At 39.6% G+C, this 22,713-nt stretch overlaps 2 protein-coding genes across 4 annotated transcripts in view; one reads left to right on the top strand and one right to left on the bottom strand.

Moving 5' to 3' along the window:
- The first annotated feature begins 5,546 nt into the window (after positions 1–5,546).
- Positions 5,547–18,440, top strand: LOC122981964 (RING finger protein 223). The gene is made up of 2 exons (XM_044350858.1): positions 5,547–7,984; positions 12,722–18,440. The coding sequence occupies exon 2, from the start codon at positions 12,800–12,802 to the stop codon at positions 13,487–13,489; it is 690 nt and encodes a 229-aa protein (XP_044206793.1). The 5' UTR covers positions 5,547–7,984; positions 12,722–12,799; the 3' UTR covers positions 13,490–18,440.
- ptpn11b (protein tyrosine phosphatase non-receptor type 11b) overlaps positions 15,997–22,713 on the bottom strand; it is a 42,701-nt gene continuing 35,984 nt past the window's right edge. For all 3 annotated transcript variants that reach the window (XM_044350856.1, XM_044350854.1, XM_044350855.1), the window contains exons 12-16: positions 21,493–21,560; positions 21,196–21,347; positions 20,746–20,846; positions 20,505–20,634; positions 15,997–19,208 (exon numbers count right to left, since the gene is read on the bottom strand). In XM_044350856.1, coding sequence (XP_044206791.1) covers positions 20,547–20,634; positions 20,746–20,846; positions 21,196–21,347; positions 21,493–21,560 — 409 coding nt within the window. In that variant the 3' untranslated portion in view covers positions 15,997–19,208; positions 20,505–20,546. The remainder of the gene's footprint in view (positions 19,209–20,504; positions 20,635–20,745; positions 20,847–21,195; positions 21,348–21,492; positions 21,561–22,713) is intronic.

The raw sequence follows: 22,713 nt of genomic DNA on the forward strand, positions 1-22,713 counted from the left end.
ATTCCTTTGTTGCCATGGAGCTCTATTGTTCAAAAACTTAAACAAATCACTGAGCCGCACTGTTGCACTGGGTGACTTGTTCCTTCATTACCGCAAACACACACGGTGGTTTATTTTGGCTCAATCCTACGTTCACTGTTCTGCTGCCATGAATTAGGACACCAAAATGAGGATTCATCTAAATACGCTATTTACTTCTGTCTGAGTAAAGTTTGCTAAAAAACTAAAGCTGTTTAAGGAGATTACATAGACTTTTTGAGAAATTAAACAATATATTTTTATCTGTTTTTGAAGATTTACATCTGAAGTAGAGCCAAAGTTTTGGGCGGGCTGAGTTGGAAACATACTAACACGTGGTTGGTTGGTTTTTCCACATGATATAGAATATTAACAAATGTATCTAGACAGACTGAATGCCACAGAAGCCTCATTGTATATATTTGAGCACATTTTCTATTTGCAAAGATAAGAGACAAACTGTTTCATTTCCCTTGAATAACGGCAGCCTACATTTAGGAGAGATTTGTCTAGATGATAGCAACTAAAATCAAGGCCAATAAATTAAAAAAAAAAAAAAAAAAATAGGTTGTGCAAAATATTTTCACACAACAAAATAATAAAAATTTGAGCTGGACAACAATTGCACCAATATTCTTAAAGGTTTGCACCACAGTTACTATAGTTTTAGAGCCTGTTGTCATGCAGTGTCATGCCTCAGAGACTCATGTCTCACTGCTCACAGAATGTGAGCAGCAAAAACAAGCAAAACTCCCTGTGAACATGCTGCATATACTGTTCACACAGACCAGACTCTCACAGTGTTGACTGTATCGATTGTCAACATTGATACATTTTACATATTCTTTCACCTTGACAAGACCCAACGTTGTGACTTGCTCCTTTTCATAGGAAGCCAGAGAATTACTTTGTTTACGGACAGACAGTTAGACACAGACAATAAATGCTGCAGCTATTATACTAACACTAAAAGGAGCGTTGCTGCTATGAATGCTAATGCTGTTATTGCCACTACTTAGTATATTACTTCTGCTACTATTAACTACTAGTGCTAAATATTGCTACATCTGAATGCCTGCTGGTGTAAGGATAGGGGACGACTTAAGAGCCTCATTATGGAGTTATTGACAGAAAAATGCAATTGATTGGACCATTTTCTCTCTCCATTCAACTCAGTTCATGGTTTCTGCAGCGTAGCCAAACAAACAAATGCATTAAATAATGTTGACTACAATGAGGCAAACTATCCATAAATAAGATGGAAATGTATTCAGATGTACATCAAACAAAGCAGAATTCAAATCGTTTATAAGAGGAAGAAGGAAAACTCACGTTGTCAGCAATGCGTGGAGGAGCTAGGACTGGACACATATGAAGTGATTATCTGGTCAGTCAGAGCACATCTGAGCACACCTGGAGTCACTTAATCTAAACAGGGGAGTCATGTCAGGGATAAATTGTGTCTTGGTCCTCTGGGGGCAGCGTTCAGGGAATTCACGGCATTGTTGCATTGGAGACACAGGTCACCTCTGACACAGGCCTGTTGGTTGGACCTCACTGCGGGTTCAAAGTCAGTCACACATTTGTCGTAGGGAGATTTACAATCTGACCAATATACACCCACTGTTGTTAGACACACACCATAAACCTGTAATTGGAAAAAAAAAAAAAAAAAAAGGAGAAACAGAGGCAGGATCCATCGTCCAGGACTGCCAGACATGCAATAGTGCCATTCGGTATGTACGGGGGAGACAGAAGTGGCAGCAGAATTACAGTATGGTTTAACAGGAAGCAATGTTAAGTAAATAAAGTGCAAAACTTATCATTTTGAGTAAATAGCTTGAGGCAAAATGTGAAAGTGGAGTGAAGAATGTGGACAAATAAGATAAAGAAGATTGTGTCCAAACCTGTTTAGACTTCCATTTGTTTAGGTTTTTATTTTTTGTACTGAGTCCGTAGTTAACTTCTATGTCATGTTGTTTTTCATGCATTTTTTTCTCTATTTTTGTGTTATCTACTCTAGAAAGGTGTTATATAAAGTGTATGTTTATATTATAAATAACTCTTTCTGCTGCTCACTCTGCCCAGGTTGTAATCCAGCCTTGGTATGGTCATCTTTTTTCATTTATCTCTATGTGTCCGTGCACTGTTTAGATTTTTCTGCAGTTGTTATGGCGATATAACATCAGTCATACAAAAGAAAGATGATACGTCCTATTTCAAACCAGAACCCCCCCATTCCCACCCCAAGACAGAAACAAGAGGGGTCATCCCTCATATAAAGCTTTTGACAGAAAGAGACAATACACAATACAATACATGAGGGAATATTTTTCTGTCTTGACCTGCATCCTATATGATATTCTTTCATGTGCAGCCACTTTCACTCACCCAGTCACCCTTTTCTAAAAAAAGGAGTCTCTCCAGGCGTCTTCCGGTTCCTGAGAATGATTTGCCGTCCAATCATAATTGCCATCTGGGTCCAATACTTCAGTGAAAAAGCAGATAACAGCTTACAGTTTCCTAATATATAAAGCTTTGGACAGAATACAAACTGTACTTTAATGACTTGTCATGAGTTTAGATTTTTCTAAAAATGGCATTAGCATTTTAAATCTGTCTGGTACAGCAGAGTTTTCATCATCTCCTCGGTACATAGAAACAAAGTTTGTCAACACGTTGGATGAAATATAACGTTTATTGGAAATGATAAAACGACCCATGCTGCAGAACCAGGAAGTGTGTGGGTGACAACAAGTGCTTTTACAATGTGTCATCATTTTCCAAAGAGTCATTTTGCCCGTATGATATTATGCATGAAATAGACTCAGCATAAATATAACCATAAAAGCCACGTGTTGACAGTGGAGTGAAGTGTGTTGGGAAACGATCATCTCACACCAAACAGAAATATTGCTTGGACACGGTTCAATAATACGATCTTTGTTATGGATCTATTCTGTGAACTTCGATCACCTTCAAAGCTGAGTAACGTGAGGTTTGTAACTTGTTTTGATTCACGAGGAAGCATATCCTACATAGATGTGTAAACCTTGTTAATTTCTTAATGATAACGAGATCTTGATAAGGAGCATTTTGAATCATCAGAGGATACTTTCCTCTTCCTCAATAAACATCTTGGTAACAAAACACAGAGAGCGCCAAGAGCCAGAGGGCCAAAGATTATTTGAAGAACGTGACTGTATTGCAGTTGTGGGCCATAAAGATAAGTTGATGGCCTAAACTGGCTTCCAGTAAATTGTAAAAATTGACCCTCATAAGCTTGTAAATCAATATTTATCTTGTTTGGCTGCATTGTTTTGAAGTTCTTTTTAACCTCTCCTATCAAACCTAAACATGACCTCTGTCCATGAGCGGGAAAACACCTTGTTTGTTATTTGATTTGTAGTACAATTTATTAACATTATCATTTATGACACACAGAGAGGCTCGAATATAAACTACAGGTGAGGAATGACATGTATTTTTCACAGGTATTTTTTACAGCTTCTGCAGGTTTTGTAGCCTTCAACTCTAATATTTTAGTCCCAAACTAAACTCATCCTACTAACATGCATTCCAGCTCTCCACATCTCGGCAGCTCATTAAAGTTGCAGTGAGTTTCACTCGGCTCTGAGGAGAAGACACAGACAGGACAAGCTCCAGGAACCCATTCATCCATTCACAGTTTCAAAATTCAGTAAGACTCCCTCCCAGTGGTTTCCACACTGGAAAAACTGCAATGTTGCTGAGGTTGTAGAGAAGGTAGACAAACACCTGGAGATGGTTACCTCATAATCAGCTAACTGGTGTCTGATATTAGAGCTAGCTTTAGTGTTTCATGTTAACCAATGCATCCTCAGCATCGAGTGTTCCTGTTATATATGACATATTAGATCTCATATTTAGTCTATAAATCTACATATCTAATCTACAGAATCTACAAACATTCTACATATAATCTGATAAATATATATGTTATCAACCAGTGATGTTTTAAATTAGACAAATGTGAATGAAACAATTTACTGAAATACTAATTAATGAGAATTTGAACATATGTCACCCACCGAATACTACTACTACTACTACTACTACTACTACTAATAATAATAATAATAATAATAATAATAATAATAATAATAATAATAATAATAATAATAATAATAATAATAATAATAATAATAGTGATAATAATAATAATAAGAAGAAGAAGAATTGACTCTATTGTCGGTTTTTGATATTTAAAAAAAATCTGTGGGGTTAAAATGTCAAGTTTATGACATCATAGTGACCTAGTGGTCAAAGACTGATACCACATAACCACAACATCCTTGGTTCAAATCCAGCAGGGACCTTTGTTGCAGGTGATCCTCCTCTCTCACATTTCTACTGTACTGTATCAAATAAGGCAAAACTGCCCAAAAACTGTCTCAAAATATGAGAACTTTCAGAGCAAAGTTTATGAAATTTTGAATCATTTTCAACTTATTGTGTAAAAAGTTTACAGTTTGACCTGGTAGAGGAAAATGGAAAAGGTTTATCATCTGTAGAGCAGGAATGTGTGGGAGTGGATTTTTTTTTTTTTGGCTGGTCGTGATACTAAAGGAAAGGTCATGGGGTCACCAAGGAGAGTCAGATTCATCCTCTGACAACCAACCTTGACTGACCAAAAAAATGATGATCAAAGTGTTGCTCTGGACCTCCCAACATAGCAACTAGAGGAGCAACAATCTGAAACATGTCAAGTATTCGGTGTTTTTGTTCCTGCAGGTTGGATAAGCCTCTGAAAGAATTCACTCCAGAATTCACTGCACTCTACTGAAACTTGACATGATAATCAAAATAAAACTACAACTGCTAAGTACAGCTGGAGGTGGTGATAAGGGGGCACAAGCACATAATTTGACATACATGGACTGTACAACTGTTAAAGTGTGTGGACAGAGTTCACAACAGGCAGCAGAGAAAAACAGGAGGATGATATTGTGACTTTACATAGTTCTGCCAATGCAAGCAAGCAGTAAATGTGACTATAAAAAAGTCACACACACACAAAACACATTTAATGAATATGAACTGCGGTTATCAGCCTATATTTGAACACATGACCTTACAGTCACAGTGCACGTGAGCACAACACAGCTGTGAATAACCTAATGATCTGCATCACTTAAGCATTACAAAATATTGTGCTGGTGATCAGTATGTCACATTGAATTTGTTAAAGGGAGAGTTATTTTTGTAGCCTCTTATGCCTTTAACACCCAGTGAACAGAGAGAGCCCCCCCGTCCCTCCCCCCCCTCACGCCATGTAGTTGAACCCGGGACCTTGTGGTCATAGCCAGCACCTTTACCCACCTTAACACTGGTGAGCACACTGTCTTTTGTTTACACAATATCAAAGTTAAACACAGCAGAGGTTTATGTAAATGAACAAAGCTGAAGTTCAAATATTCAGCAAAATTACAAATTTACAGATAAATAGCTGAAAGACAAATCACATGACTGCGATCAACAAAGAAATATTTTGTGATATTTTAATGAAGTTTGACCAACACATTTGGCAATTTAGGACATGTTTGTACAGTACATATTACACCAAAATGTTTACTGCCATTGCATTGTAGATTTCAAAAACAAAACAATCTGTGACTCAGTTTTGGTAACATTTGAACAAATACATTCGAAGTTTTGAGAGTTAATTGATAATGCAAATTTTGAAAAGATAGAGTGAGGGAGTTCATAATGAAGCATTAGTTGCAGTGAACATATTGCAAGATGTGTTTGTATTGGAAAAAACATAAACATAAACATTATTGAAAGTTAATTATAGCACCATCATCAGGTCAGAGGATGTGATATTTGCTGCCTGAGTAATGGAAACATTTTTGAATGTGTACACTAAGTTTGAGCACTGTAGGGTTTCTGAGATCCAGACACTTTTAGTGGATAATAACAACAATAATAATAATAATCATTACAATTCCAAGATAATAATCATCTGTATTAGCGTCAGCATCATTAACAAATGCATCTGCACTTGTTTGGAATCAAAGTCACTCAAACTACATCATATCAGAGGTGGACAAACTGGTTTAAACAGTCATCAAACCAGTATAACAGTCTCCTTGTTCCAACCAGCTGCCTCAGAGGAAACATTGTATGTTTTACATTGAAAAAATGCAGGAGCAAAGGTTTTGCCCTTGGTGGCTTCATGAACGAGGTTGAAAATATCATCTTTGCTCTCTGGTGTTTGAGTAAATGTTAGGTCGAGTGGAGAGACAGTCAACATTGTGTCATTTTATAGCCTGCCTGCACATACACAGCCTCCTCGCTCACGTGTATCCTTCCCAAACCTCAGCAGCAGGTTCACCCAAACCCTCCATCCTGTGAGATAACTCACCGTAGCTTATTGCCTTCACCTGGCCACCCACTAAATCTTTGACACTGTTTTTATGAAGCTGAGTTCATAGATTCCAGGAAGGGGAATAAAACCGCTTTTGATTGTATACCTTCTTCTTCCTCAAAGCACTCACGACTCAACGCCCAATAAATGACTTTGCTGATATGATACGGCAGTATTTGTGTTTAGGTTACTAAATAACCAAGTCGGTAAGGCAGCTGTTATTGCAGACACATGCTACTGCTAAAGGCACGTAGCCCTTATTCATTACCATACAATAAAATGAGTAATCAAACAAAAACTCAAACAAACATCCTTCAAGTCATCTTAATGAGTAGGAGCCTCTTCCTGCTGGATATTTGTTATTTTTATTTCCTGAGTTAAATATTGGATGAAGGAAAGTCTTTCAAATACTAATTTGGGGAAAATGTTCCACTCTAGTGCTCCTCTCTGTTTAAAGGTGATTTCCCCCTGTAAGACCAAACATGACATCATTTTTGTCATTACGTAAAAAGGAACATTTTCAAGATAAACATGCATCAGTTTGAGGGTTACTACTCTGGGAACAGCATGGCTACTACTGATGTGTCATGCTGACCAACGACTCTGTATGCCAGCAAGGAAGTGAAACAAGAGGCTATTCACAAAGAGTGGTGCTCCGGTGAGAAGATATTCCCGTATCGCCACCTGTTACCTTATCACTGACTAAATGGAAATGAATCCTTTATATGTATTGTGCAGCTTAAGCACACAGGCTGATGCAAAAGCTATGTGGTTTGTTTGCCCTATGCAAGTTTTGTTTAAGTGTGCATGTATGTGTGTGTGTGTGGCACCACACAGGCTGTCTTGTTCAGTCAGTATTTTGTTTCTTAGGGGGGGAAAGGTGCAGTCTGTAGAGTCTTTTTTAGAGAGACGGTATTGACAAGAAAGAAAAATGGAGCTGTCAGTTGAAGGATCTCAATTATGTATATTGGGCTGCAGGTGAGGGGTATTTGCATTATGTGTGTGTTTTTGTGAGGGTGAGGTGACAGTGAAGACCAGTAGAAAGATATCAACATAGAAAGAGACAGGAAGGGGTGGTGAGAGGGCAAGAATGTGTATTCCTTTCCTTGAAGCCTTGAGGCTTCCCCCTCCTCCTCCTCCTCGTCCTCCTCGTCCCCGCCTCCAAACAACATCTCAAGGACAACAACAAATTGTTTAAACTTATTTGCATAAAGTGCTAAAAAGGGAGTTGACAAAGCAGGGCAGGTGATACCAGCCAACGGACACAGAGGAAGGAGGACCAAGAGCTGACACAGCCAGAGCACACAACCACTCTCTCTCACACACACACACACACACCACCACCACACACACCTGTGACTCCAGCAGAGTATTCAGACCAGTACGGAGGAGGACTTAAGCCTAGGCAGAGACACAGTTAACAGCTCAAAACTCCCTGGCGGGATCTCAGAAGTCAGTTGACTTTGGCTCCAGAAAAATGCTTTTTCAAGTGCAAGGGCAGTGAGGTGACCGAGAGAGATAACGAGAGGATCATCTGACACCTTCTTCAGTCAACAGGTAAACTGAACCTTTGCTCTGAATGTTGCCTTGAACCATTGTGCTTGTAACACTACTTTTTTAGGGGGTTACTGTTGTTACTGTTGTAGAGTTTAACCACAACTATTGGTCTAATTCACACATTTTCTCAGTGAAAACCATAAATACGACCTAACTGCATTACAGTAAGTTAATAGATTATCCTACAACCTTTATTCCGTAACTTAGCTGAGCAGTGAATGTGACAGTACAGGTGGATTATATCCATCATGAGGTGGATAACAGAACCTCAGTAGCAGCCGCACCAAATCGTAGTCACATTTCATTAGCAGTTTTTTGGAGAGGGCATCTGTGTCCTGAGTCCTGCATTGTCTGTCGTGTTTACACATGTGCTATCAGATCTGTATTTGCCTGCACCGCCTCATGTTCAGTTAAACTGTCTGCAGCAGTGCCCCCCCCCCCACCACCACCACCACCCTAGTTCAAATGGCAAGTAGCTCAAGTTTCACCCACTTTTACAGGTAGGGCAGGTAGGGCAGCAATGAAGATGACGGTTGACGGTTGGTGTCCTACAGATACACATAGCTGAGCCAAAGCTAAACAAAGAGACATAAAAAAAAAAAAAAAGAAAGACAGCTTCGATTTGACTAATATACAAATGAAGTCTTGTGACTGACAAGCTGTGATTTGCACACTAAATGGGTCAGTGGGGCAGGTGAGAAAAACGTGCCACTGATAGCGATAAAGGGGCCATATATATATTGAAGCAAAAAGCAGTATTCTGACCAAAGAAAATAAAGTGACCTCTCCCATGTTTGAAGTTGGTATTTTGGGTTCAGCAAGACTTAGTCTGAGTTAATGTTTGACTCTGCTGTACATTATCTGACCCTTCAGTTTGTCCCCAAAGCCCTGTGGATTGCTTTTCCTTACACCTGGACTCTGGTCAGTTTTTTAAACAAAAGGCGAGGGCTTCAATGTTCTTTTTACAGCTCACGTTGAAAAAACATGTTACAGGCTTTTGTGGTGTAAATAGGCAGTAAATAGGCAATTAGACCATCTCCACCTTAAGTAAAGAGTCTGAAACTAGATTTGTAACCAGACTGTGTTGACACCAGACAGCACCACACATCTCTTGCTTAATTTTATGAAAACAAGGGACATACTGTATATTCACTAATGCGATGGTATAATTTAATAAGCTGTTCTCAGTGCAGTCTCACATGTATCTGGAATGTGTGAATGATTGTTGGAGGGTCATAAGATGATGTAAATAGCATATTTTTGCATTTGTAAATAAGACCAGTTGGCATTTAGATAGAGAACTGTGTAATGTCCACACTGCATTCCTGCAGATTAAACAGTGGAAACCTCGAGCTGAGAAAGAAGCTAAATTTGTTACCAAATCACATTCGACATTAAAACTTCACACAGGTGCTGCTCAGACCGAGACAGCTGAGCAGTGACTTTATTTATTAGACCTGAGTCTACAAGTTCATTAATTGTTTTAATCATTTCACTACAAAACAGAGATCAAGCAAAGATGCTGTGCATATATTTGAATCTATTTGATATACATATTAAAAATTACATCAGGGGAGCTACATCTGAACCTACTGTTTGAAGAATCATTAGGAGCACATCAAAGTAGAGCCTGAGGCTGCCACCAAGACTCCTTTCACTTTATGGGCTTTCAACAGTGTTAGACTGTCATGTTGTCCGGTGCTCGGTTGGTTGTTGTTTACTTTAGTTCTCACACTACAGGTAACATAGCCTGGGGCTTTGGAAAACTATTTCTCCTGTTAAAGACCTTGAGCTTGATCACTACGACCTGCAAATGATCAGAAACATACAGCACTGATTAACCTAATATGAACTTTAACAGGTGTGAATGAACACACTGTGTAAATAGACAAGTGAGCTATGAATATGCCAACAGTCAAAATGATAACAGCATAGCTGTAGAGAGCCAAAGACAATGTCAGCTCTGCCCGGCTGTGGTTTATTCCTGCCTGTTCAAATACAAATGAATTTTAACTGCATCATGGGTTGCTATGGGGTACTATTCGAGATGTTTCTTTTATTTTGTTTCCGTTTGTCTAATCATCTTTTAAAGCTGCTCCTTTAGCACACTTAAGCAGCCTTGTTTGAAAATGAGAAGCACCTGCGTAAATATTTGAATGTTTGAAGGGCTTGAATTCTTCAGTTGTCTCTCATTGGACACAGGTAGATTATATCCATCTTAGTGGTTGGTGAGGCGGGGTTAATAAAAAACAGTGGTGAGTTTAATTTTTATCAGGATACACTTAAGTGCAGGAGGCTCAGGATTTGATTTGTCACATGCTGTAGGTGGAAAACATTTCCAGCAAATGGCCACACCCCATAACAGAATTTCAATTTGTGCAGTAAGGAAACTGAGTCATTATCAGCAGTTAGGGAAGGCTTTAAACTGATAATACAGGTGTAATTTAACAGAAACATCCGCCCTCATCCAAAGAAAGCATGTTTGAATTTAGTAGGGACAGAGACAGAGAGAGTCGACGGTGCAGGAATTCCAAGGGTAGATGGAGCGATTACACAGAGAACAAGCAGGGACTTTGTGCAGAGTACTGGGGCAGGACCAGTCCTGAGGGCATAGAGAGGAGAACACCTGTGCTCTGAACATCCTTCATCTATAACACACAAACACATGGTCTCCTTCACGTTAGGGGCCTTTATCACCTCAAACACAACACCAGCAGGGAGGTTATTATCATATGATGTTCTTACTGTCCTACAAAAATTAGACAAGGAGACCCAGAAGGGAGCAGCAATTTGCTCATCAAGTGTCCTGCAGACTTTAGAGTAGACTTGACTTGATTATGGTCCAGGTGACCCACACTGACCCAAAATGTCTATTAGCTTCTGTACGGTTCTTGTACTGTGCTGACTTCTATCTGACATACATGCTCAAAAAGTCACATTAACAAAGCGGCCTGTGTCTGTCTCTGATGCTGTCCCAGATAGGCCACATACTGTAACTCACCAAAAACAATCTTTCACCAGTTGCTGGATGAAAGGCTCTGTACCTGTACCAGCTGGTGTGCATGTTTGCATGATAGAAACTACTGGCTTCCATTATATCCAAACTTCTCCTTAAAATGTTTAAAATACTCAAGTCTTTTGAATACTTGTAAACACTACATGCAAGATGTTGCATGTAAACTCAGTAACACAGATAAGCTTCTATCTGAGCTACATGGACAAGATATTTCAGACATTCTAGTGCTATCTGTGTTAATGACATAAACAGGTTATACTGTATAGGTTTTCAGAGTCTGTGCAGTGTCAGTTTGTCAGTTTGTGTCAGTTTTATACTGCATCAGGGGTCAATTTGTTAGTTGTTAGCATTTCTACCGACAAAGAGAAGGTCTATGAAGAAATGCTGTCAGTCACTACTAATTAGTCACTGTTCAGTGCCCAGGGATGCTAACTTAGCGCTATGTAGCCCTTTAATGGACTGCTAGCACTGAATACAAATGTGTTATATGTATCAATAGATTATATTCTCGTCTCGTTCTAGTTTTCATTTTCAAAAGGAACGTCCTATTGAAAAAATAGACAGGATACAATGATACAGCAAAGTAAATAACTTCTATCCAGTGAGTTGTTCGTGGGTAGACAGCTAAAAGCCACAGTGAATGCCAATAGCCTAAAATAGCTAGCAAGTTATCACTTGGGCTACACTCTTTTGGTGTACATTGATCAACGTTTGGTTGCTGAGTCCTTGGGATAGATTACAGAATCTATATTTGCCTATACCTTTGTTGACATAGAGGTATGTGTAAGTGAATCAGATAAGAGAAGAGAACAGCAATATTCTACAGAATGGATATGTCATCATTGTTTACAGTACATATACTGGTAATGCGAGGACCATGAAGTTTGCACTCTGATTGACTCTGTGTCCAGGTCCTGAGCAAGCAAAAAACACCCACAGTCACCATGCTTCACATGTACAATGACCTGCGCATTATTGCTGGGCTCAATGGGAAAATAGAGTTATCTATTTAGCAGTGACCATGACACTCAGCTAATGATATCTCGGAGTGTCACTGCTCAAGTCATTCATTGGTCAAGCATTAGTTATAATGCTTAAATGCTGGTCAAGCATTAGTTATAATGCTTGAATGCTGGTCAAGCATTAGTTATAATGCTTGACCAGTACCAAACTGTAGAATTAAGGGTCATGAACATGGCATGCCTTCTTGCTCCAAGTGGAAAATCTTTTATTGCGTGTAAGAACACTGTGTCTGTCTAAACAAATCACATTCACATTGTACCTGCAGAACATTGTGGGTAAAAGTGGGGGTGGTCCTTTCCATTCCTGTCCCAGCATGTCACTTAACTGACTCATTTGTTTGTGCTTGTTGCTGTTGCTTTAGTGAACCCACAATATCACTGAACACGTTCGACACATTTTACATCACACTCGTGATTGAATTACTCATTGACAGACCAAAATCCTGTCAGCCTTGTAATATTATCTGTGCTCTGTGTCATGTTAAAATAGTTTAAAGTCCAACAGTCAGCAAGCAAGAAACTGGGCTGTATAAAATGTGCACTGACTGACTGAAATCCTGTTAACCTGTTGGGATTATGGCTGTGCATGACTGAAAAAAAGGGTTTGCACTTGTTTGCGCTGTTTTAATCTTATCTGCAGCCAGATACCATCTGAAATATGAAAACTAATCTCCGCTTTTCATTCATTGTTTTTTAAAGATAATCCAGAAGTTAAGGACAAAGCAGGAAGAGGGAAGAAAGGTGTCCAATAGAGGCGGAACAAAGGAGAGATTGGAGATGGAACAGCCTCAGCCAATTTGGCACACACAGACAGCAATCCAGGATGTGGCTGGACCGCTGCAAAAGAAGTTGTCAGTCATGAGCCAGAGCCAGCTGGAGTGCGTCATTTGCTACACCAGCTACGACAACGTCTTCAAAACACCAAAGCAGTTGGGGTGCACCCACACCTTCTGCCTGGAGTGCCTCTCCCGTCTCATGGTAGTCTCGCAGACAGACCAGAATGGCGACGATGGCAGCAAAAACCTCACTTGTCCCTTCTGCCGCCAACTCACTACGCTGTCTGAGCAGGGACCCCCAGGCCTGACTACCGACCAAGAGGTCCTGTGCAAGTTGCCCAGCCACCAGCAGCAGGAGGAGCCAGTGTGGATAGAGGGGCAGAAGCTATGCTACAAAACCCCGAGGCAACCCGGCATGGGCACACCTGACAGTCCCACGGCCTTCTGCGTCTGCATCGACATTGGGGCCACCAAGCCAGTGATTGCCCCAGTCCCGACACGTTCCCGTTTTGGCCTGCTGGACCGGCTGGCAGACTGGAAGAGATTGGTGCTCTTCATTGTGCTCATGGTGCTGCTTGTTGTCGTCGTGTCGTGGCCACTGCAGTGTGTATTCAACACTGGAAAATTGCGCTGTACGAAAGACGACATGAGCCCCACTAACACCTCTAATCCCAGAACACTTAGTAATTAAGAATAAACTGTCAGAGTGAAGGGATGTCACTGTAAATGTATATAGTATTGTAAATTTATATATCAGTAATACTTTCAATATTTGACACTGTAAATTTTTTGTGCATAATTGCAGTTGTGATAAATGCAAATGGTTTTTGCTACACACAACACCTCAGATTTTAAACCTGCAACAGAACCACAGATGTTAAAGCCACTATGTGTAGGCTTTTTACATTTCGAGCGTTGGCACCCCCCAGTGGTAGTTTCAAAAAAGACACTGTAGCAGACCTGACAAGGGGACACTGAGACAAATGTGCTGTACCAGTTTTCACCTGAACTTTATGCCATTTTCTACAAACAACAACTCATGCCACCAAATAATTTGAAAGATACTATAATCATTATATGATTCTCCACATAAGGGCTTTAACTCTACAAAGCTGGAGATCATCTTTCTCAACAGTCCTACATAAGCAGGACGTTACTAAACTGTTCATACAGGCTTGTAAAGACTGACATACAGTATGTCTACGTACTTTCACTCAAATCATTTTCAGTGTCACTAACACATTCACAGATGTCATATGTTTGCACTTTAATCAACCTGTTGTTTGAAATTGAACAAGAGATCGAGTTGTGTGCCGCTTGAAAATGCGCCTCAGATCACACTGGGCCTGAATGTGAAACTGTAACTTGAGGAGCAGCAAAACTCAAATTATTATAATTGTTGTTTTTAGCTGTTAGAGCTTCTCACAGCATGAGAGGTCCTTTTCTTGGCATTGCAGTCATTTTGGGAGTCACTAGTAGTACTATAAACTGGTTTGATGGAATCTGTTGTCATATTCAGACACTTGGCAGAGTATCAGATAATGGAGAGCACGAGTGGATTGTTTTGCTGCTCAACATTCAGCGATGACGCTGTTGTATTCAAGCCAAACAGTGTTTAAAATGCTGCAATTTGTTAATGATGTGAACTTTGCTCTGCAAATATCGGTTGGCTGAAGAACAACAAATAGTTTCTACTAACAAAAACAAAGGTCTGTCACAAAAGGAAGTGAATGTAATTACAATGTGCCAACTGAAAAGTCTGTAGTATATATTGTACAGTTGATCTGTGTGTTTTGATATGTCCTTGTTTACAGAACTCGAATAAAAAAGTGAGGTACAAGCTCAGATTTTGTTTCTGGGAAATAACATTTGAGCATGACAACCTCATTATTAAGATGGATATCATTTGGTGGTTTATCATGTTCACGCATTCTCCCTGCGTCTTAAAAACTAAATTTACGGCAGCATCAGTTTGGTGGTTTAATCTGTCTGACAAGCAGGTGCAGTAAATTCTCTCCAAATAACACACCACTCCCAAAGAGCTTGTATACAAATTAAAAAGAAGTATTAGTTTCAGTTGCTTAGTTGCTAAGCAGCCCATCCATTCAATGTCCACTGTTCGTCATTTCCTCCCTTAAAGTCTTGACTATAAAAGCAAAGCCCTGCCTAGTCTGGCCAGGAAGTTGCTGTTATGGGTTTTATGTATTCCTGGATTAGGTGCGTCAGATTGAGGAAAAATTAGGTTGTGGGGTTTTCCACGTGACTCACTTATGACACGAGGTTGATGAGGCAGTTACCTTCAATTCAAACGTTCATTTAGGAGTGGCTGTAATAAAACATCAACTTCCTGAAACTGTGTTGAAAGTGCCGGTAAATATGGTTAACTATTAAATGTAAATAAGGAAGGCTCAGTCATTGATTAAAGATGTCTGTCTCTGAATAAATAAAGTTAAAAAGGAAGACAATAATAAATAGTGTACCTAAAAAAAAAATGAGTAATAGCTTCTTAGTTAGTTAGCTGGCATTATTTTGCTCTGGAGAATTTAAACTAAACCTTTTCAAGAAAGAAGCTAGTTATGAAGTTGTCAATGTATGTTTTTCCCTTCTTCCCAGTAAAACAGAATAAACAGGCTTTTTCTTTGTGGAAGGCAGCTAAATAAAACTCTTTGATTCTACAGTTATGCTGCTCATGTGTTAAAATGCTGAAAATAACAGTTAAAACATCACTAATTTAAAACTCATCATTCTTGTTTTCCCCCTTTTACCATTCTTGAACAGTTTCTACGGGCCAGTTCATCCATGAAATGATCTGTCATTACTGGTGAAATTGGTGTTTTTCTGGAGTTTGTTTCCTTTCTCGCCTTTCAATATTAATATCAGTTAACTGGTGTTCAATGAGCATTTTTCCAATTGAAGAGACAACTTGAGTGGATGAGATGGAAATCCGCAGCAGGGTCCAACACAAACACCAGCTCATAAGACACCGCCCAACGTTCTCTGCCGCTTCTCTACAAACAGGGACAGCACCTGGAGGCAAAAAAAGCCCCTGTTTGTTACACTGATCTTTCTTTCATTTTGGGGCACAGTTTCCAGGGAACTTTTTCCAAAAATGGTCAAGATTCTCCGCTTCCTTCCTTCAGTTGTAAACCTGCTCCACATTCACGAGTGAAAACAACAGAGACAAGCAAAAATCATGTGTAAATTTAGATAGTGCCATCATAGATTTTTATTAAACTATATGATAATAAACCATTTTGATGCCATTTCTGGCAGCTCATTGCATCAGCAGTTGTAGCCTATACAGCAAGAAGGCGTCAAGGCAGAGCCAGTGCAAGAAGAAGAAAAACGGAAGAGCCTCCACTGAACATAGGAGCTCAGTATACTACGACTCACTTCAGGCATACTGTGACCAACAGAGGAACAAGGACTCAAAACAAAAAGATATCCACATCATGTTCAAGTAAATAAAAGAGGACAAGCAGAGAGAAAATACCATGTTACCACTGCATACCTCCATGTACACTGGTTCAACTCAGAGCCAGAATTTACTTATTGATGGTAAAATTACACCAATAATAATAATAATAACAATAATAATAACAATAATAATAATAATAATAATTCAGACACAATACAAAATGCAAGAGTGGACAAAACAATCAATTAGAAATATACAATTTGAAACATATCACCAAATGAAACAAGAAAAAAAAAGAAAATAACAAAAAAAAAAAAAACAACAACACTGATGGCAAAAATCTACTGCACTACCAAAAATACTTCCACATCCAAAGGACATCCAAACAGCCTGAGGCCAAAGATTCAGCAGTTTCACACTTTCAAGTATTTGATGTTTCACTATATTATAAACAATTTGACCCAGAGAGGCAAAGTGAAAAACAATAAAAATCTAAATTATCCACAGCGCAAGATAGTTCAGGAACACAGAAACAAAACCACAAAAGTCATTTATCATTCATAGGACAAAGATCACATTTCAGGTGGGAAAAGGACAAAAGGGAAACCGGCAGGATTCAAACCTCCTCAATGTTCAAATTCAACTGTACATCAAGCGGCGCAACGTATTTCTAACAGACATAGACCTTCACTGACACAGGGTATCAATGCCATTAATTTCATAAACATATAGCTTTTATTCACATGAGGAATTAACCATTAAAATACATGGCAACAATTTATACCAGTAAAAGTCTTAAAACTGACAGCCAGGTGGCAAAAATCACTAAATATTTGTGAAAAAAGCTTCTACTGATGTACTGAGGCCTTAATAAAAACACTGTGCTCTCATACGCCTTTAAAAGACACAACTGACAGGATGATATGGCTGCTGCAGGTTACATCATCATTTTAATATCCTGCACAGGGCCGCGGTATCAAATTACAGCGCAATGACTGTGTACTACTGTATTACACTGATTACACTTAGCTTTATATTCAAATTATGTTTGTTAAGAATCACCATCTGCAGCCTCTCCATGAGCGCTGCAGCAGAAACTGGCTGATTTATGACTGAAGAAAAACATGTCTGTGAGTGTCCTTGACCTTGTTAGCTGGACACGTCTGTTGGTGGAGAACGGAGGAATGATCTGAGAAACACCACCAACAACTGCTGCTCATTCATGGTTCATTTTGATGCTTCAAAATGAAAAAAGAAAGAAAGAAAAGATCATGACAACTTCCTACTGCGAGAGACAACATTGTTTTTAAAGCTCTTCAGGAACATTAGGTAATTACATTTTAAACAAGCCAGGTCAAATTTCACCAACATATCTGCACTAGTATTTGAGTGGGATATTTTGGTGCTGATCCTGGAGGCTAAAAATAGTGGACAATCTGGCAGACAGCGCGGAGGGCTCAGTGCTCGGTGGCTCCGCCGCCATCCTTATCACATCAATGACGTCGGCTTACTCGCCCCGCTATCATCAAGCCTGGATTATGGCCATCTTCTAAATTACTTTTTGGAGACAAATCTATTCTTCAATCTCAGGCAGATGGCCATCTGGCCCACTGTAATCACCCCCTTTCCCTTGTCTCCTTGTGACAATCTCCTCCGACAGATGTTGAACCGCATCAGACCTGCTGATTAACGAGGGCAGCCAGTCAAACAAAGCCGTGAGACCGAGCTCAACTCCAAACCACTCATTCAGGAATCCTCTTCACCCATTCCCGCATCAAATATGAACTTCAGTCTACTATTCTCATCTAAATCAAAGTTAGTGCTGGGGATGCTGCTTAGACAATTGTGCTTAAACATGACCTCTTCCACCACAACGCACCTGTATAAATATGTATTAAAAAAAAAAAAAAATCAACATCTTACATGTTACACAACCATGACACCAACAGTATCAACAAAACACTAAGAAATAATGAGAAGAAACTGATTATAAGAACAGACAAAACATTTTTTTCATGTTCGTGATTGAGTTTGTACTCAAAGTGGGACAACTGGAGGTCACCTTCAGATGACAGACAGGACTGATGTGTATGTCCCAGTAACCATATGAAGTAAAGATGGCCTCCAATTCTGTTAAACAACCACAAAACAGCTGATTTGCATTTGCAACAGCACAGGAGATTACATACACAACTCTTTCACAAAAAACACTTTGAAAATCAGTCACATCCTCAAAAAAAAAATAATAATAGAGTTCACTTTTACACCCAAAGTTAAAATGACAACATTTTTTGAAAATTGCATGGGTTAGCTTGCCCCCCCTGTGCCTCAGGGTCCTGCAGCGGGTTACGTAACTGCCCCTGCTATCACTCAGCGGCCACGTTAATAACCAAGACAGCTGGAGAGACAGAACGCAGCACAAAAACAGTCTTAGGTTCGAATTCAAATGACAGCCAGCAAAGACAGAGATGGAGGGATAGCAAACAGAGTGATTTCTGGCAACGAGCGGACAAACAGCTTAGCTTTGACCTCTTCTCGGGTCCCGTCGTACAGCTTTGTTCAGTTCAGGCCCAGGGCAGACTCCACGTTTAGTATCCGTCACACCAAGGAAAAATTGGTTGTTTCTCATGTCACCTTGGGTTTCCAGAGTTTGGAAAGAAGTAACAGCAGAGATGTAACAGCTAGATTACAGACACATCCTGTGAGAAGGCACTTTCGCTGGTTAAGAGAGGGAAAGGCTTTGGAGGCTGAAGCAGAGCGGGGGGGGAGAGAGGGGGGAGGACAGGGGCCCTGAGTGTGGGCATTATGCTGTAGAGTCCTCCTCTCTACGGAGGGTGAGGTTTGACTCCAGACAGAGAGGTCCAGCAGCAGAAGAGGGGTCAGCTCACCACCTTCAGCCCAGTCAGGGTGCACCATTGTGGGGTGTAGTCAGAGCACCACAGTCCCTCCTCCCCCGAGGGATTCAGGCGCTGATGAAGCGACACCTCTGAAACTGAAGCAAACACAAACAGAGCAGCAGAGTTAATGGCCGGTGTCACTTTGAATCATGAGCACAAGGATCTGATTCATGATCTGGAGCTGAAAGCAGCATTTTCTCAGCATACACTACACCTGCCAGGTTATCTGGACAGAGAGACAGAGCACATACAGAGAGGTAAAAACCAGAAACATGCTCCATGTTGGACAAATCTGTCTTAAAAAGAATATATATTTAAATTATTTTCTGTATTGGAGTGTAAAGGAGAACATTTTAGCTCAAGATGATGAAGAAGAACAGCTTATTCAAAATACTCATATTCATACTCAAACGTCTCTTTTCAGAAGTCAAGAGACAGCGAGTCAAACGGTTGAAATGTCCTCACTTCCAAAGCCACATGCAGAGCTCTGACAGTCTGAGATAAAATTCTATCAAAGTCGGTAAGTGTGGAAGCTGAATATCCAAGAGCCGACCAAAATAACAGCTTGTAGTAGCGGCTGGCTGATGCAATTCAAAATAAAAATATCCAGAAAGATTGCAACCACATTCATCTGAAAATAAAAATATTTTAAAAAACCAAATGAGATTAGATGAATACGGCATTGAGAGGTCAAAATAAATATGTAAATAGAGGTTATACTTGACAGTTTTAACCATGGGAGATAGAGAGGAAGGGAGAAATCCATTTTATATTTCTAAGGATGATAATTATATAACAACAGCAAAAGACAAAATTTGCTAAATTCATTAAATATACATTTTAAATACATTTACTATTCAGTTATGTCTGTCTTGTGCTGATGACCCCAAACCAAAGCGATGACTCATTTACTTTAACACTGCTGGGTTCCTTTTCTGCTTTATTAATCACTATGAGAGAGTAAAGAATGACACTGTGAGAATTGAGGTTGATTGTGATCTGAACCTAAATTCAATCTTTTGTTGCTTTAAAGGAAATTCAGGTATTTTTTCTTTTAAGGGAGCTCAGCCGCTCCTGGCCACCCTATGATTTGAGCCATGAAAATAAGAGAACATTACCCTTCTTTTTTACGTGAGGAAAATTAATTTGACTCACTGAGAGAAACTGAACTATCTGTCTTGCATCCGTGGAAAAGATTTAACAGCATCAAATTCAGTTTCTCTACTACATCAGCTGTAATGCAAACCTTTAAAAAGTGTAATTTAATAACAGTAAAAAGGATTTCTTCAGAAAGTGACAGATTTGCTAACTTTTGCAAGAGAAAAATACCAAACCGATTATTTTTCACATGAAATGCAAACTATGTAGAATGAAATGAATGAAGTACTCACAGAGAGGCAGACAGAGAGATGTGGAGGTCCACAGCGATGGTTTTACCTCCTGGTGTTACTGCTAAAAGACGTCTGTGGGCTTTTAAAGTTTATGTTCTCGTACACACTCGAAGAATCGTCGTTTGTCATCCTGCAATGACATACGGAGAACAACAACTTATTTTCTGCTATGGTTCTGTGATCATGTGTTCAATAATCAGGTCAACGGCTAGTTCACCACCGTGATGTGTGGTATACTTACACAGAAGAAGAGCGCGAGGATGCCATATTGGGTTTGGACCTGGAGTTGGTCATCTGAGGATATTTGATATTGGAGTACTCCCTCTCCTTCATCTTATTCCTCTGCAAAGTGACAACATGAATCAGGCAGATTCAGTTTAGGGGACAAGATCCTCTGTCTAAGACCTGGATTTAAGTCTAAATAGTCCCAGATGGTAGCCTGGAGCAGAGGATCAGCACCTTGGAGACTTACTGAGACAGTTACCACCGTAATGATATAGTCTGCTCACTGCTGAAAGTGTCATAACATAACACAGGGTGCTGGCCTTCAGACTGTGAGCTCAAACAAATGTCTCAAATAAATATTCTACAACATTTATTACTGTGTCAAAAATTGTAATGTGATGTATTCTAATTTCTCTTTTGGCAGCGACTCTGTGATTTTGACCTCTAGTGTAGCTCTAGTGAGTACCTGCTCCTCCTCCAGTCTCTTCTGAGCTGTGTCTATGTACTGCTGCACAGCCATGTAGATGAACTTATACTGGGCCTCTGTCTGTACCATCCCTGACCTCTGCTGCCGTACCCTCTGGATGGTCTTAGGGATGTCAATGTCACAGTCCAGTCCTAGGACACACACACACACACACACACACATACACACATACACACATAAAACCAGGGTTCAGCTGAGACACTGTGCAAAGAGTTTTAAGTGACACATTTTAATATAAAAAGTCAACGGTGTCGGTTTCATACACGAGTCTCCTACCTTGGCGGTTAATAATATCAATGAGGATGTCGATGACGATAATGGTGCCTGTCCTCCCGATGCCGGCACTGCAGGGACAACAGAGTGAAAGGTCAAACCATGTGCTACAGTTGAGGAAATTAAGTGTGCATGTCAAGGTGAAACTGTAAAATGTCATATTCTGAGGACCTAAGAACACATAAATAGTCGGGTAATAATAGGTTGTGAATTACAGGTTTTCACTTGCCAACAGCAATACATTCACTTTATTAATGATTCCCGTAGAAAATGCTGTTAAATCTCTTTGAGAACTAAGTTCAACTCAGTGTAATTTTCCCCTCAAACAAAAACGATCAATGAAATGGGTCAGATCTGTTTTATCTGTCTGTCTTCATGTTTGGAGTACATGTTGGGATGGCAGGTATGGTGAAATACATGAAAGCACACCAAATGGACTAAGCTGTTACAATATTTGCTATAGCCTGATGTAAAATCAAAATTCCCAGTTAAGTCCTATCAGCCAACATGAAACAGATAACATCTAAAATTTATTGCTTAAAAACAGTATTAGAAATTAAGAAAGTAGTGAATCAGTGCACTCTTAATAACAACACATCACAGCAACATTGAGATTAACCTGAAGTGGTTACAATCCTCAGCTATGAATAACTGCTATTCATCAAACCCCAAATTTTAATTTGAGTTATGATATCTCCTGTTGTTTGTTGATCAAAATGCATCAGATGAAGACACGGGGAACATCCTGACTACAGCAGGACAAAAACAGATTGTGCTTTTGCAAATAGGACCTGCTGTTTAGGTAGTTAGTTTAGTGGTCATGCTGACATAAAACAGATTAAGCACATGGAGTAGTCTTTGATTGAATGAAAGCAGAGCAGAGTTATGAGAGAACCATGAAATGCATTTGCTCGCCGCTTTGACAGCTTGGTTGGTTTATAGCGGGTATGTGTAATGTATAATTAGTTACACTGCTGATACTACTGGTACTGAATTTGGTGAAGATCTATAGGATTTCCAATAAGAAGGTCAAATTTTGAACTTTAATTATAGCACACCCATGTGGCCAACTGAAACCATATTTCATGAAATCCTAATTTCATAAATGCATGCTTTGTGAGCGCAGTTTCAGGTGTTTTATTAAACACCTGAAACTTTATTAAAATGAGAGGAAGAACAGAGAACGGAAAAAAAAACAAGCGGTGACCTTCAGAAGGGATTTAG

Source organism: Thunnus albacares, chromosome 5, assembly GCF_914725855.1.
Source record: "Thunnus albacares chromosome 5, fThuAlb1.1, whole genome shotgun sequence".
Taxonomy (NCBI): Eukaryota; Metazoa; Chordata; class Actinopteri; order Scombriformes; family Scombridae; genus Thunnus; species Thunnus albacares.

Coding starts and splice junctions, on each gene's coding strand:
- LOC122981964 (XM_044350858.1), top strand. CDS start 12,800: ATGGAACAGCCTCAGCCAATTTGGCACACACAGACAGCAATCCAGGAT.